This window comes from Amphiprion ocellaris, chromosome 9 (genome assembly GCF_022539595.1).
Source record: "Amphiprion ocellaris isolate individual 3 ecotype Okinawa chromosome 9, ASM2253959v1, whole genome shotgun sequence".
In the NCBI taxonomy this organism is placed as follows: Eukaryota; Metazoa; Chordata; class Actinopteri; family Pomacentridae; genus Amphiprion; species Amphiprion ocellaris.
The window spans coordinates 3,664,254-3,680,915 of NC_072774.1; the positions used below are offsets into that span (position 1 = coordinate 3,664,254).

General features: G+C 36.0%; 1 protein-coding gene across 1 annotated transcript; it reads left to right on the forward strand.

The window, feature by feature from the left end:
* Positions 1–1,130: 1,130 nt before the first annotated feature.
* On the forward strand, positions 1,131–16,350 carry dap3 (death associated protein 3). Its single transcript, XM_023294892.3, has 13 exons — positions 1,131–1,290; positions 1,463–1,504; positions 3,272–3,385; positions 4,668–4,769; positions 4,849–4,957; positions 5,593–5,685; positions 7,276–7,406; positions 9,807–9,887; positions 11,422–11,586; positions 11,672–11,731; positions 12,702–12,791; positions 14,855–14,972; positions 16,104–16,350. The coding sequence occupies exons 2-13, from the start codon at positions 1,466–1,468 to the stop codon at positions 16,187–16,189; spliced, it is 1,188 nt and encodes a 395-aa protein (XP_023150660.1). The 5' UTR covers positions 1,131–1,290; positions 1,463–1,465; the 3' UTR covers positions 16,190–16,350.
* The last annotated feature ends 312 nt before the right edge of the window (positions 16,351–16,662 follow it).

Genomic DNA, 16,662 nt, shown 5'->3' on the forward strand with positions numbered 1-16,662 from the left:
CACCACCATTTCCTTGGTTTTCACCACGTTGATCTGGAGGCAGTTCAGTCCACAAAGTCCTGGTTGAGTTCTCTGTACTCCTCCTCATGTCCGTCAGATGATGGCGGAGTCATCAGAGAACTTCTGAAGAGGGTGAAAGAAGGGGACAAGGACAGTCCAGAACTCCATCAGACAGAATGTTTTTATCCACAGCAAACTCATCAGTATTTTTCACCATTCAACTAATCAATTGGAGTCTTCTAGATTTAAAAAAAAAAAAAAAAAAAAAGTCTGTTCTGTGATTGCAGCTTCTTAAATATTAATATTTCCTGGTTTCTTTCCTCCTCTTTGACAGTAGACTGAATATCTTTGGACAAAACATTAGAGGAAACACTGATGCACATTTTTCACCATTTTGTGACATTTTAGAGACCAATGAGCTGATCAATTAGTCAATTTGAGTAGTTTTTAAAAAAAAAACCAAACAAACTGTCTCCATTTTGTGTTTGTAGTTTCTTAAATGTGAGTATTTTCTGGTTTCTTTCCTCCTCTTTTACAGTAAACTGAAAAACTTTAGGCAAAACACGATATTAAAAGAAACACTGATTCACATTTTTCACCATTTCAGAGATCAAAGAGTTGATCAATTAGTCAATCTGAGTATTTTATAATGAAAAATGTCTGAATTTTGTCATTTCAACTTCTTAAATATGAATATTTCCTGTTTTCTTTCATCCTATTTGTCAGTAAACTGAATATCTTTGGATATTTTGGGTGTCTGTGAAACAAAGACTCACATTTTTCAGCATTTTGTGACATTTTAAAGACCAATGAGCTGATCAATTAGTCAATTTGAGTAATTTTTAATTTGAAAAAAAGTAAGAATTTTGTGATTTCAGCTTCTTAAATATGAATATTTCCTGGTTTCTTGCCTCATCTTTGTCAGTAAACTGAATATATTTGTACAAAACCAGACATTTGTCATCGTTAAAAAACACTGATCCACATTTTCCCATTTTTCTGACATTTAATAGACAGAACTAATCGATTATTTGAGGAAAATAACGGTCAGCTACAGCTCAACATGTCTCCATTTTCCTCATTTGTTGTTTTCTTGTTTCTGCGATCTGTTTGGCTGTCTGTCGCAGTTACGTCACTTCCTGCAGTGTGCAGCATGATGTCGGTGCCCGTGACAGATCTGCTACACTGAGTCCGACTGCAGCTTCACTTTACTATTTCTTTTGTTTTAAACTGAAACCCGGCACCTTTTGTCGGTGGACGTCGGTGTAAATCCCCCTCTGTGAGCCGCAGGTGAGCCGCTGTCGGTGTGTCTGAGCTCCGGCTGGTTAAATTAGCTCATAGTTAGCCGTTAGCTGTTAGCATGGGGTTTGTGTAATACAAGGTTACAGGACGTTGCTGTGTTTCTACACTTTATCTGTCTGTTTTGTGCTTCTTCAGCCTGAACTATGACCTTTTCTTTCAGATCATGGCTCTTCACAGATTGTCCTTTAGGCTGCGGGCAACGGTAAGAAACTATAGCTGCATTTAAGCCTTAAAATCACTCGTAACCATGCTAAATTTTGATTTATAGGGCATTTTTATTTGCCAAACATGTATTTTCTGGCTGGAAATTACACAGGCAAGTGACAAAATACAGTAAAATAATGTCTTAGAGATGTTAATGATGAATTTTAACTGTTTCTCAGTGTCTAATTTACATTTTACCCCTTGAAATTGTTGCACATTTTCAATTAAATGCCGCTTCTACACAACTCAAAATGTCCCTGGTAATTTCTACCATGTTCTACAGTGTTCTAATGTGTGTAGAATATAATAGAAAATGTCAAAAACTTGGATATGTTTGTATCAAAATATCAAAAAATTGGATATTAACATATCAAAATGTCAAAAAGTTGGATATTAACACATCAAAGTGTCAAAAACTTGGATATTAACGCATCAAAGCATCAAAAAGTTGGATATTTTTGCATCAAAATGTCAAAAACTTGGATATTAACGCATCAAAATGTGAAAAATTCGCATATTAATGCATCAAACTGAAAACAGCTGATCCAATTGTTCTCTAGTCAGTTATTAGTCTCGACTAACACCAAAGAGCTCAGTGAGGACCTCCAGTTTTCCATTGTTGCTGCTCACAAGATGTTTCAGGGTTATAAAGTGACATCAAGTGTTTTCGGTATTTATAATTTGAAGTATGATTTAAAAAAATCGAAGGAGTTACACACTGAAAATACAAAAAATACATCATCAAAATGATTTGTACTCTGATTTGTAGTTGTTTTTTAAACTTTTAACTAAAAATGTCATGTCCAGAACACTTCATACTCCTTGAAACTGGTGCAAATTATTAAGAAAATCAAGCTGTCTTATTTCAAATGTTCCTGGTAACTTCTACCATGTTCTAAAGTTCCACACAAAACATACTAAAAATATGTGGACAAAATTATGTATACTCTTCGAAAGTGTTGAAAATTTGTAACAAAATGCAACTTCTATGTGATTTCAAATGTTCAAGAGCTGTGCAGTGGAGACTTTTATGCAGGAAAAATGTCTAAATTCTGCAAATTCTGTGAGCAGTTCTGGTAGCAACATGTCCATCAGACACTCCATCAGACCAAGAACAAGGCTGGTCTCCATGGATCAGACCAAGGAGGACTCCACTTCTCCAAGACAGACACACTAAAGCTCAGCTGGACCTGCAGCACTTCTCTACTCACTTACTGCTCAGTTACAAGTCATGTCTGAAGGAAACGGCATCATGAGAAAAGAGGAAACATGGAGATTGTGGAGGAGAACATCAGGAAGTCTGCAGAAAAACTGCTCCTTGGGCAGCATTAGAGCTTCCAACAAGACAATGATGTGAAACATGGAGCCGACGTGGTGAAGAAATGGTGAAGAGAAAACAATGAGAAGATGTTGGAGCGTCCCAGCCAGAGTCCAGACCTGAATCCATCCAGAATGTGTGGAGGAAGTGAAGAGCAGAGTGATGGAGAGGAAGCCTTCAAAGAGCTGGAGATGGACACTTGGAGGAACTAAATCCCAGTGGAGACACGAAGAAACACTGTTAGACACTAGAACAGCAACTTTGAATGCAGAATTTCCCTCCTCTAACATAAAGTCTCACTGCCTTTTGTCACTTGTGTATGTTATTTCCAGCCAGAATAAACCTGGTAATGAAATATTTATTCACTATAAATCTAAATTTAGCATTTGGTATGAATCATTTTGAGCTAAATTGTATGTAATGGACTGTTATGATAAATTTTTGCAGGTTTGTCATGTCCGGACTCTTCATACGAGTGGATGGGGGCAGCAGCAGGAGGCTGTAGCTGTAGAATCAGAACCTGAACCTTTCTCAGTCTTCAGAACACAAGAGACCGATCCGGTAAGCAATGTGATTAGGAGGCTCTTAGTGGGGTTTTTTTTGCTTCATTTTTCCTCACTGTAGCTCATTTTTCACTGTAATATAAGGTCCTGCACCTCTAGAGAGAGACTTTCATGCAGAATGACACAGTTTGAATGTCATATTTAATTAAAAAATGTAATTTCTTTGATTATATATTTTACAAAAATTGAAAAAAGCATGGACTCAACATGTGCAACATTTAGTCTACACTAGTTACAAATCCAGCCACATTTTTACAATCTCTACAAACTGGCTTTTTTTTTTGCACAACTCATCTGTAGAAAGATGTTTCACCATGCTGAATGTATCTCCAACAACTTGCTCCTCTGTTCACTGTTTCTGAGCCATGCTGCATTTATTTAATTCATCCAGTAGCTTTGACTTTCTTCTCAGGTTAAAGTTGTCCAAAAAAAATTTAAACTTCACCTCAGTAACATTAAATTGTCAAAAATGACCTTAAAAATGGCCCAAAATGACTCAAAATGTGTGTAAAATAACTTAAAACCTGTCCAAAATACCCCCAAAAATGTCCACATTAACATGAAAACTCTCCCAATTAACTTGAAAGTAGTTAGAAATGACTAAAAAATTGTTAAAAATGAAAATTCTGAACAATTTGGACAGTATTTAGTTCATTTTTGAGTCTCTGCTCATCATCAGTAGAAAGATATTTCACCATGCTGAATGTATCTCCAACTACTTGCTCCTCTGTTCACTGTTTCTGAGACATGCTGCATTTATTTTATTCATCCAGTAGCTTTGATTTTCCTCTCAGTCTCTCTGTGGAAACACTGCCTGCAGTTCAACCTGAAAACCTTCAGAATTTTTATCACATAACTGTTGATTGTAGTTGAGTCAGTCATGGCTTTTTGGTTGTGCCAAGAAGAACAGAATTTTTAGTTTTTTTCAGAAGTTTGTTAGTGCATACAGTTTATTTTTGGCAAATTTTTAAATTGACACAGTTGAAATAAAGTGATGTTGATTAAACATCGTGATTTTAAGATGACATGTACATATACACTTCAGTTTTTACAATTTCTGGCTCTCATAAATGCTGAAATGTTGGTGTTTTTTGTTTTGGCAAACCATATTTGATCACTTAGAATTTTTAAACTGTTGTTTTTGGTGTTTATTGCCATGTATATTTAATTTAATTTGAGTTTTTCTTCTTTTTACTCCTTGTTTTTGTGTCTCCTGCTGCAGAATCATCCCAGTCAGTCACGTTGACCCAAAGCTGACCTCTGCTTCTGCTTCTTTTCAGGCCTGTCAGTCGGAGAAACACCTCGGACAGTTCTACACTCTGCCTTCTGCTCACTTCCGACCTCTGTTCCCTCACGGCCTCCCGTACCGCTATCAGCAGCAGGTAGCTTCTCCTCTCAAAGCAAAACGAACAAATAAGAACCTATAAAGCATCTAGCGTGGATTTATCTGTGTGTCTGCAGGTGAAGACGTTTAACGAAGCCTGCTTCATGGTTCGGCCGCCGGCTCTGGAGGTCATCTCCTACCTGAAGAAAGCTGACTACAGCAAACCCGCTCTGCGATATTTATTCTGTATCCTTCACACTGACAGAAACACAAACTCTTCTTAACCCTCCTGTTGTCTTAATTTACGGCCACCTAAAGATTTTGTTTCCTTGTCTGAAAAAAATACAAAAATTCAGTAAAAAAAATTCCCCAAATTTCTGAAAATTTGCAAAACCTTTAGAAAATTACAGTAATTCCTTAAAAGTTTCCCTTAAAAGTTTTATTTTAAAAAAATCCCCCAAATTTGGCAAGAAAATTCTTGTAAATATTTTCAAAAAATGAGAAAAATCTTCCAAAAAAAATCTTTAAAATATCTAGTGATTACATATATATCAGTAAAATTTCTTATATTTTCTTTAAGAACATTCACCAAAAAATCGACCAAAATCCAGTGAAATTCGCTGGATTTTGGTCGATTTTTTTTTTTTTTGGTGAATGTTCTTAAAGAAACATTTTTTTTTTTTTACATTTTATTTCCACCAAAAAATGTTCAAAAATTTCCCAAAAATGTTGAAAATGTGAACATCAGAAGTTTCACTGTGAAATTTATTTTTTTTTCCCACATTTTCAAACTTTAAAACGAATCAATTTGACCCACAGGACAACAGGAGGGTTAATGTGCTCCTGAATGAACCTGCTGTCATCCTTATCAGGCTGTTCAGACGGTGTGAAGGGCAGCGGGAAGACGATGTCTCTCTGCCACGCCGTCCACTTCTGCTACACTCAGGGCTGGGTGGTGCTGCATATTCCTGACGGTGAGACTCTCACACATCCTAATTATGACGATAAACCTCATTTCTGGAGCATCTTTTGAGGTGCAAGTGGCTTTACAAGACATTAAAAGCAGCAGAGCACAAGAAGACAACAATTAGATATTAAAGAAGACAATCAAACGTGAGCAAAAGCGTGTCAAATATCTAAACTGGAGCGTCTTAATCAGAGGTATCAAACATGCGGCCCGCAGGTCAAAACCGGTCCTCCAGAGGGTCCAATCCGGCCCAACTTTGTAAAGTGTAAAAATTCCAGAGAAGACATTAACTGCAGATTGTAAATTAGTAAAACTATAAATTTAAAATAATTTCTAGACCATGACAAGTTCATAAAGTAAAATACTAGATTGCTTATTGTTCTTTTGTTGCTTTGTCTTGTTTTTTAGAATATTTTGCCTTGTTTTTTGTCTTTATTTGTCTGACTTTTGTCGCTTTGCGTCTCATTTTTCTAATATTTTGTCTTTGTCTTTTTTGTCAGACTTTTGTCATTTCATGTCTCATTTTTTAAATTTTGTGTCTCATTTCTAATATTTTGTCTTGTTTTTGTTGTTTTGTCTTGTTTTTGTTGATTTTTGTCTGACTTTTGTCTTTTGTCTCATGTTTTTGTCGTCTTGTTTCAATTGTGTTGTGTTTCCTTTTGGTAGCGCTTGGGTTTTTTTGTCCTATTTCTGTCATTTTGGTTTTTTTCTTTATTCATTGTTTTGTGTATTGTTCTAGTCGTTTTGTGCACTTGTCCATTTTTTTGGCGCTTTCTAACTTTTGTCAAAGTTTTGGTCTTTTTTTTGTTTTGTGTTGTCTGTCTCATTTGTTGTTGTTTTGTGTCTCGTTTTTGTAATATTTTGTCTTGTTTTTGTTGTTTTTTGTCTTTTTTTGTCGTTTTGTCGTTTTTTGTCTCACTTACGTTGTCTAATTTTTTGTTTTGTGTCATATGTCTCATTTTTTGTCATTTTGTTTCTGGCTTTTGCCATTTTGTGTCTCATTTTTGTAATATTTGTCGTGTTTTTGTTGTTTTTTTGTCTGACTTTTGTCATTTTGATCATAAAGTAAAACACTATATCATTCAGTTCCAGACAGCTGTGACTAAATGTTGTGTTCCTTTGTAGACACTCTGTTGTCTCTAAGTTGTAATGTGTAAATGATGAGCTGAGGAATAATGTTGTTGAAATTGAATTTATTTTTCTTAAGACATTTCAGATTGTTTATAATTTTTTGTAAAAAGATAATTCCTTAAATGTGAGCATTTTCAGAATGTGCTTTCTTGCACTAAAACAAAGGAAACGTGGAGTTGTGGTTATTTATAGGTTATTATGCTGTGATTTTAGTGGTCACTTGAGATCAAATTGGGCTGAATGTGGCCTCTGGACTAGAATGAGTTGGACACCCTGCTATAAGGCATGGCTGATTAACAATCAAACTTGTGAACACTGAGAAAATCAGAAAGTTAGCCATGTGCTAAATCTGGCTTATTTACTGCAAACTTGTGTAAACTTTGTGAGACTGTACGTTCGTTATTGTGCATTGTCCTGTCAAATATCTGAAGTGGAGCGTCTAAACTTCCTCTTTTGCTTCTCGCAGCTCATCTGTGGGTGAAGAACTGCAAAGAGCTGCTGCCTTCGTCCTACAACTCTGCTCGCTTTGACCAGCCACTGCAGGCCACAACATGGCTGCGCAACTTCAGAACCACCAACGAACACCTCCTCTCCCAGGTACCGACCATCGGCTCGGTGTGCGTCTGATTTTACCGTACAAAGCAGACGACTCCACGGAGATTATTGCGTTATTTGTCGCGTTATTAACGAGCTTCGACAGACCTTAAATTAGCCTCGGCTGTGTCTTCGCAGCAGCTCGGCTCACCTGCTGACACACATAAAGCAGCTGAACTGCTGGATGCTTCCACCTGATTCGACCCACATGTGCAGCTGCAAAACGAGCAGCTTGAAGTTCAGCAGCAGAATCTCCTCTGCAGCATGTGGATGGGAATGAAAGAGGGTTTTCATATTATTATTTTGGTCGTGTTAGGCCTTTATTTCACAGCTGCAGTGAAGAGAATGATCCGATAACGGGCTGCACAGTTTATCAACACATAGCATCAACGCTGTGATGTAAAGTAACTCAGAAACATCCTTTTTTTGACTGAAAACATGCACATTTTCTATGACTTAACTGAAAGAAAAGTCTGATTTAAAGGTTCTCGGATACTTTTCTTTCTTTAAGTTGTTTAAAAGACACAGTTTGTTGACATGCCGGCTCCACATTTGCACAGAAAAATGAGCAGAAAAACACTGAAAAGGAAGATTTGGTTTCAAAAAGAAATCTGTTGTATGGAAATATTATAATATACAGATGATGTTGATCAGAAGCAGGCAACACAACAAGTTTATTCATCTGAATCAGCAGCACAAAGCTCTGTTTGATGAGTGAAGATCTGAATGTCATTCAGAGTGGAAAAAAAAAAAAAAAAGAAAAACTATTTTGGATTCATTTGCCAGTTTTACACCAGATGAGAAAGTTTCCAAACAGCCTTTTCAGCTTTTTTTTTAAATATATTTTTTTATTTTCATTGCAGATTTAGTCCCTTTTAACATCACCACAATCACTGTAAAATGATTTCTTCTTTCCAAACAGTTATTCGAGTCATCTGGTGAAAATTCGGGTATGAATTTGTTATATGCAAATAAAATGCAGATAAAGATGCTGTCTCAAGCTATATTTACACATAACTAGCATTACCTAATTTGTAATAATTGTGGAGGTCGCCTATGATCTTGAAAAGTGCAAATCTGCCATGTCTATAATTTATAAAGTAAAAATTCCACCGCAAATTATGCAGAATTATGGAGGCTATACTGGCGATTCTAAATGAAAGGAGCCTTTGGAGGATTTCGGGTGCAAATTCAGGAGATTCGTGTTGCTTTTCGGCATTCAGAGAAAAAGCGAATTCATCAGAACACCGAAATACCGAACATTTTGCTGTGTTTCAGCAAGATCAACAGTGATTATGTGGCACCCTAGTAAACTTTTATCTGCAGCAAATGTCAGTAAATGTATGTAAATATGTCTACTCGTGACTGCCGCTGCAAATTTCTAGTAGCTGTTTGAATTACAGCAAAGAAAACTTGCTCGAGATGAACTTTACAAAACAGCACAGCGGTTAATAAATCCACACTTTTGGAGTTAATCGGATTTAATCTTGATTTACCATTTCTTCTATGCTGTAACCCAGTGACCCAAACAACGGGATGAAATGTTGGCTGGATAAAATATAGATTTGTACATTTTGCAAATTAGGATTTAGATATAATAATGGGTAAAAATATTATCATTTCAATGAAATAAATTCAAGTTGGTGTGCTCAATGTCGCAGAAGCATCAAGGATGGTATAGTTCTAAAGACAAAAAAGAAAGTCCTGTTTATTAAAGGGAATAAAGAAATTAAATTAGATGATAAAAAGAACGAGTTTCATGTGAAGCGAAGACCTTGTTTTCCCAGTGTGTGTAGGGGGAGAAATAAACACTGGAAACCAGGAGCAGAAACTCCATTAACCCTCCTGTTGTCTTCATTTACGGTCACCAAAAAATATTGTTTCCTTGTCTGAAAAAAATCCAAAAATTCAGCAAAAAATTCCCCAAATTTCTGACAATTTGCAAAACCTTCAGAAAGAAAATTCCAATAATTCCATAAAAAATTTCCTTAAAAGTTTTATTTTAAAAAAATCCCCGAAATTTGGCAAGAAAATTATTGTAAATATTTTCAAAAAATGAGTAAAAATCTTCCAAAAAAAATCCTAAAAATATCTAAAGTTATTACATTTAAATCAGTAAAACTTCTAATATTTTCTTTAAGAACATTCACAAAAACATCAACCAAAATCCAGCGAAATTTGCTGGATTTTGGTCGATTTTTATGTGAATGTTCTTAAACATTTTTCACATTTCTTTTTTTCCACCAAAAAATGTTCAAAGATTTTCCAAAAATGTTGAAAATGTGGACATCAGAAGTTTCACTGTGAAAATCTATTTTTTTCCCCACATTTTCAAACTTTAAAACGGGTCAGTTTTGAGATGCAGGACGACACGAGGGTTAATGCTTCCCTGTTTGCCTCCAGATAAAGACGAAGCGGCGCTACGTGTGGACGAAGAGGGAGTCCACCGACGAGGGCCGTCCTCTGGGGGAGCTGGTGAATCAGGTGAGGCCTCTCGGCGGTTCGTTGCAGATGCTTTTTGTCTCGGCCTCCCGGGACGTTTTCAACGTGCCCTACCTGTTCTTCTTTTATTTCTGCCTGCCTGATTCCCCTACAGGGGGCATTAAAGTGTCGGCTTTCACCTCGGCTCGCTGCTGATCGATCGCTGATGAAGTGGATCAGAGAGGAGCCGCAGCTTCACGTGCACACCTTGAATTCACCTCTTTCTGTTTGTCATTTTTGCTGCTTTTCAGTCCCTTTCTCTGCATTTTTTGTGCTGATTTTCTGCTTCCTTGAGCTTGTAGAATATTAATTATTAGAATTATACATTGTGATCAGGGCATATATTGATTAGCAGCCACATTATTTGATAAAGTAGGTCAGATCTTTCTGAATCAGACCTCCTGTTTTCACATCTATATTCACCCCTAAAACCATGAGCAATATCTGGACATTTTTTCATTTGCTTCCATTTTTCACTGCGGTATAAAGTCCTACAGCTCTATGGAAACAGAACAACATAAAGGAGAGAGAACTCAGTCATGTCTTCTGCAGTAGTTAGAATGCCGAAATCATAAAAGACTAAACAATACTTGAATGTATTTGACTATTCATTTTACAAGAATAGTAAGCAGCAGGAATGTCTGTTAACAATCCTGGAAACCCCATGGTGGCTCCACATGCTGTTTTTAATTTGCAGTCTTGCCCAGTTCAGGTGAAAAATTCCTGAATTTTTGTGACGTAGCTCTTGATCACAACTGAGTCAGTCATGGCTTCACAGTTACACCAAGGAAAGCAAAATTTTTTTTGTTTTTTTACAGAATCCATCTGATGCAGACGGTTTATTTTTGCCGAATTTTTAAACAACACGTGTAGAATAAAGGGAGTTTGATGAAAGGATATGATTTTAAACTCAACTTTTGATAAATTTGGATAACTTTCCCAACAAAATGGCAATTTACAGATGAGTGGTCTGCATGACACGGTTTGTTTGACAGCATAAAAATTAAATAAATTGGTGATTTTTAAAAATAAAACTGGTAGAATATTGTGACTTTGTCGAAATATAATGATTTTAAGGTCAAATTTGGATAATTTTGAACAATTTTTCCAAGACATGGCACATAACAGATGTTTAGGAGTAGCAGGAGTTGTATATTTTGGATATTTTAAGCTAAATTTTGGAGTAATATTAAAGGTTATGCATGACTTGGTTCGTTTACAAGCATAAAACTGAAAGATTTTTGAATAAAACATGTAGAATGAAGTGATTTTGATGAAATATCATGATTTTAAGTTAAAATTTGGATCATAACTTCCCAAACGAGCATAGCATGAAGAGCATCAAAGGTTATGCATGACTCAGCTGGTTCACAGGTTTCAAAATGAAATAAATTGAGCATGAAATGACTCCATGGATGGCCCCCACCCACACTCTAAGACACTTCTCTGCTCAGATTTTCTCCTGCTAAACATCTTCTGTTTTTTCCCTCTGACTGCTCGCTCATCGACTCTTTTGACGGCGTCTCCTTTGCTTCAGGGGATCTCTCGGGTGAAGAGCAGCAGCGATGTGGTGGGGGCGTTGATGAAGGACCTGAGGCTGCAGAGCAGCCAACCGGGGGCTGACTTTCGCTTGGTCGTGGCCGTGGACGGAGTCAACGCCCTGTGGGGGAGATCCACCATCAAGAAGGAGAACAAGAGCGCTGTGAGAAAACAAGCCGTCAGGAATCCCATTCGTCTGCATGATGCTGCTGCTTCAGATTGAAAACCTCCTGTTTTTACTTTCTCAGGTGGATCTAGAGGAGCTCACTTTGATTCACAACCTGAAGAAGCTCATGAAGAATGACTGGGTGAGAAGAACGCTGGTGTTAACTACAGTTACAGCTGTGAACAAAAGTTTATATCCACTTGTAAAGACCATGTATATCATGATAGTCGTGAGCTTCCATTGACTCCTACAACTCTGAATTTTCTGAGATTGAACACATGAATCTTTGCATCTTGATTCTTTCATAGATTTATTGAAGGTCTTCTGGAAATATGACCAAATCTGTTGGGTCAAAAATATACATACAGCAATGCTAAAATCTGGTTACAACTGGATTTTCTTGGTTTCTGTCCACAATCTTCTGTTTTATCTTTGACTCTTCTGGACAGAATTGGTGCAGTTCAACTACATTTGTTGTCTTTCTGACTCAGACTTGTTTCTTCATCAGTCCACAGGTTCTTGATGGTTTAAGTCAGGGCTTTGGGGAGACCAGTCTAGAACTTTCATTCTAGCCAGATTGAACCATTTCTTTACCACATCTGGTGTGTGTTTGGACTCATTGTCTTGTTAGAACATCCAACTATGTCCAAGATGAACGTTCTGCTGATGATTTTAGGTTTTCCTGAAGAATGTGGAGGTGATCCTCCATCTTCATTATTCCATTTACTTTGCGTAAACCTTCAGTCCCACAGATGGGTGGAGATTCAGGTTCCACAGGTAGGTTTGGTGTTCTTGGGGTTGAAGACAAGTCCAAGACCTGTCTAAGACAGTTTGAAACGAGTCAAAACCAAATAAACTTGAATAACACACCTTTCTACATGACAAAAACTGATAATTCAAGTTGCTGTATGTATATTTGTACAGCAGATTTTGTTGTATTTCCAGAAGATCTCTCATAAATCTATGAAAGAAGAGTTATAGGAGTCATTGGAACCTCAAGACTCTCATCATATACATGGTCTATACAAGTGTATGCAAACTATCGCTCGCTACTGTTCATGAGAATTTTACATTTCAGAACTTTTTCATGAACATTTCCTCTCTAATATCAGACTGGAGGCGCCATCATCACCACTCTGTCTCAGACTGGATCTCTCTACACACCAAAATCTGCCTACCTGCCTCAAGAGCTGCTCGGAGAGGTGAGAGATCTTTATTATCGGTACAATTTGCCCTCGAAACCCTAACAGATTGGTTTTTCATTGATGACTTAAGCAATTAGTCGGGAAATCGTGGATTGAGCTACTTTTTGTTGTCTGTCAGCAACAGAACAGACAGTACATCCAGAAATACTGCCTGAAACAGATTTTTGGGAGATTTATGGATATTTTATACAATGGAGAAGCTTATAAACACCAGAATGAATCCTTTAATGTTCAGTAGTGTCCCCATTCTGCCCGCTAAAGACGTGTTTGCAGTGTTGAACCTTGTGACTGAGTCATTTCTAATATTATCAGATCAGTTTCCTAATGCACCAGTAAACCACCTTTTAGCACTCATACAGGACAACGATTGGACTATAAAACTCAAAGTAAGGTCGTAACATTCACATCCCACCAGATGAAAAATTTAAATTTGAACCCTCTGAACTCCAAAACTCACCTGAAGTTTTGTAAGACATGTTTCCTTTTTTAAAAATTGCCAAAAGTACAGCATTTATCAGCGCTAGAAACTGTAAAAAGAGAAAAAAAAGAATCAGATTTTTACCTTTCTGACCGTGCTTGAAATCACCATGTGTTGCTTTGGGTTAAGTCGGGAAAATTCACCAAATCTAAGCCTAAAATTGGGATACTCCATCAAAATGACTATTTTGTAGCTCTCTCTTTTTGTATGACAGTGAAAAATGAGCCCACAGTGAAGAAAAATGTGACAAAAGAAGCAAAAACAGCCAGAAACTGCTGCTTTGAGTTGAGAGGATTCATTTAGAGTTCTGTTGCTGACCACTGACCGACTGTGTGGGCTTGACTTTGCCTTTTGTTTATGCATTAAGTTGTACTTTAAAACATGAATTATCGATTTCTTCCCTCTGTGCATCTGAATCATATGAATTTTGATATTAGTTTTAGATTCTGTAGCAGGAGATTTATAGAGGTCAGAGCCCAACAGAGTTCAAAAATGCGAATTTCCCTGCTGTGGGATTATTAAAGTTTTAAGTTTTCTCACTAATAGAACTCTTGAAATCTGCTTTTATACTCTATACAAATGCAGAAAGTCGCCTTCTTTTCCTCGAGTTTATGCAACACAGCAGCAGTAACTTCATTAATTACATTGTAGTATAATCCTGCACCGAGGATATTAATTCATCTGTCTACGCCTCAGTAGGGCTCAAAGTAATTTACATTTTTTCATATAATTATTTAGAACATGTCCAAAATTATTCAAAATTAGGCCAAAATGACTAAAACTCATATAAAAGGCTTAAACAATAGTCTGAAATGACTAAAAGTCGTACTAAAGGCTTCAAAATGTGTCTGAAATGACTCAAAATGAGTCCAAAATGATTAAAAACTTGGACAAAAGGCTTAAAAATTAGTCCCAAATGACTAAAACTCATACAAAAGGCTTAAAAATGTGTCTGAAATGACTAAAACTCATACAAAAGACTTAAAAATGAGTCCTAAATGACTAAAACTCATACAAAAGGCTTAATAATTAGTCTGAAATGACTGAAAATGAGTCCAAAATGACTAAAAACATGTCCAAAATCATTCAAAACTCATCAAAAGTGAATCTAAATAATGTGAAACTTCACTGAGGTGAATTTTTCTAATTGATTTAAAACATTGATTCATCCAAATTCCCAAAAGGTGCAGAAAGTATATTAATTAGGTAAAATCAAAATGAAAATCTTAGTTGAATCTCACTATTTAGACAGATTTGATTCGAGGTACTAGCCTCTGAAACGTCACCAAAACAACTCAGATGAATTGAATTTAGTTTTTCAGAAAATTCTACTTATTCCAGAAAGTGTCCACATTCGCCAGTTTTCACCGGAACTACTTTCTGCTGAAGAAATAGTCCCTATTTCTGCTCTTCTTTAACCTCCTTGCAGTCTTATTGACGCCTGTTTAAACGTGTTTTGTTGCCGCTCTTATTTTGAAAAGCACCTTGTACATCCAGTGTTATAAGTAAAGTTTATTAATTGTGCTAATTATTATTTATGAACAGTTCTGACATCCTGTTCTGTGGTTTTCTGTCTCCTCAGACTGGATTTGACAGCATGGATCCGTTCATCCCGGTGTCGGTGCCCAACTACAGTGAGAAGGAGTTTGAGAGCGCTTATCTTTATTACCTGGACCGGAAGTGGCTGCAGCATCCTCAGAGTGAGTAACGAGGCTTTGTTAAAGCTGCAATTAATTAATATCCTCATTAACTGATCAGCTGTTTGGTCTGTGAAATGTTAGACAATGATGAAAATATTCACATTTAAGATCCGGAAATCACAGAGTTTTGACATTTTTACATATAAAATGACTAATTATTAAGCCTTTTGTACCACGTTTTTGTGATTTTGGACTCGTTTTGGGTCGTTTCAGAATAATTTTTTAGACTTACACGAGTTTTAGTCATTTTGGGCTCATTTTGGGTCGTTTTAGACTCATTTTTAAGCCTTTTGTGTGAGTTTCAATAATTTTGGACTCATTTTGAGTCATTTCACAATAATTTTCAAGCCTTTTGTACGAGTATTTGTCATTTTTGAACAAATTTTTCAGCCTTTTGTACGTTTTTGTCATGTTGGACTAATTTTGAGTCGTTTCAGATTAATTTTTAAACCTTTTGTATGAGTTTTAATAATTTTGGACTCATTTTGAATAATTTTGGACTAGTTTTTAACCCGTTTGTAAGAGTTTTAGTCATTTGAACTAATTTTGAGTTGTTTTAGACTCATTGTTAAGCCTTTTAGACGAGTTTTAGTCATTTTGGAGTCATTTTGAGTCTTAAGGCAAATTTTTAAGCCTTTTATATGAGTTTTACTCATTTTTGACTCATTTTGAGAAATTTCAGACTCATATTTAAGCTGTTTGTACGAGTTTTACTCATTTTGGACTCATTTTGAGTTGTTTCAGACTAATCTTTAAGCCATTTAGACGAGTTTTGATCATTTTGGATTCATTTTGAATCATTTCAGACAATTTTTAAGCCTTTTAGTCACGTTTTAATCATTTTGAACTAATTTTGATGAGTAATTGTATATTAATTTGGACCCTACTGACACTCAGACAGATCAATTAATATTTTCAGTACAGGATTGACTTTCAACAATACAAACAGTCCTGTACTCCTTTACGCTGCAGATTTGAATTATTGTTTCATTAATTGAAGGTTAAAGAAACTGTAAAATTCCTGCAAAACATAACAAGCGATAATAAATTGAGTTTTCATTCTTAGATAGACTGTTTGTTGCTTTAGTTTTTAATTTAAGTAAATAACTTTGATTTATTTGTTTCTTTCAGGTCGAACAGAAGATGGGAAGAAAGAACTCAGCTTCCTGAGCAGCAAGAATCCATCGATGTTGGACAGAATCTGTGGCTTCCTGTAAACATTTAACTTCCACACAAATATCTCACAGACAACAATAATAATAATAATGTTACCATCGCAGAAATACAGAAAATACTCCAACATACAAACGTCCATGTCTTTAATGTGTCCTCTGTAAATTATGATGCATGACTTTGATAATAAAAGGTTTTAAAGTTCTCTGTTTTTTTCTGCTTGTTTAATTGAATTCAGCGTGCCTTATTTCATTAACTGTAGCTGCTTGATTTGCAGATATGAGGCAGATAAATACTTTACATTTATCTGTATTTAGCAAAGAAACAACTTTATCAATCTGTGTTTGCTTTTCTGTGTTTGTCAGAATTACTCCAAACCCTTTTTAGAGGAAAAAAAAAAGATGGTAAATCTGATCAGAGCTGCTATTTAAATGACTATAAATCCATGTAAAACCTATTATTAGACTCATTTTAGGAAGGAGAAAAGAGGGGGGTTGCAATAAAATACAACGAACAG

Coding starts and splice junctions, on each gene's coding strand:
- dap3 (XM_023294892.3), top strand. CDS start 1,466: ATGGCTCTTCACAGATTGTCCTTTAGGCTGCGGGCAACG. Junction 4,770..4,848: donor CGTACCGCTATCAGCAGCAG/GTAGCTTCTCCT, acceptor GTGTGTCTGCAG/GTGAAGACGTTTAACGAAGC. Junction 11,732..12,701: donor AGCTCATGAAGAATGACTGG/GTGAGAAGAACG, acceptor CTCTAATATCAG/ACTGGAGGCGCCATCATCAC.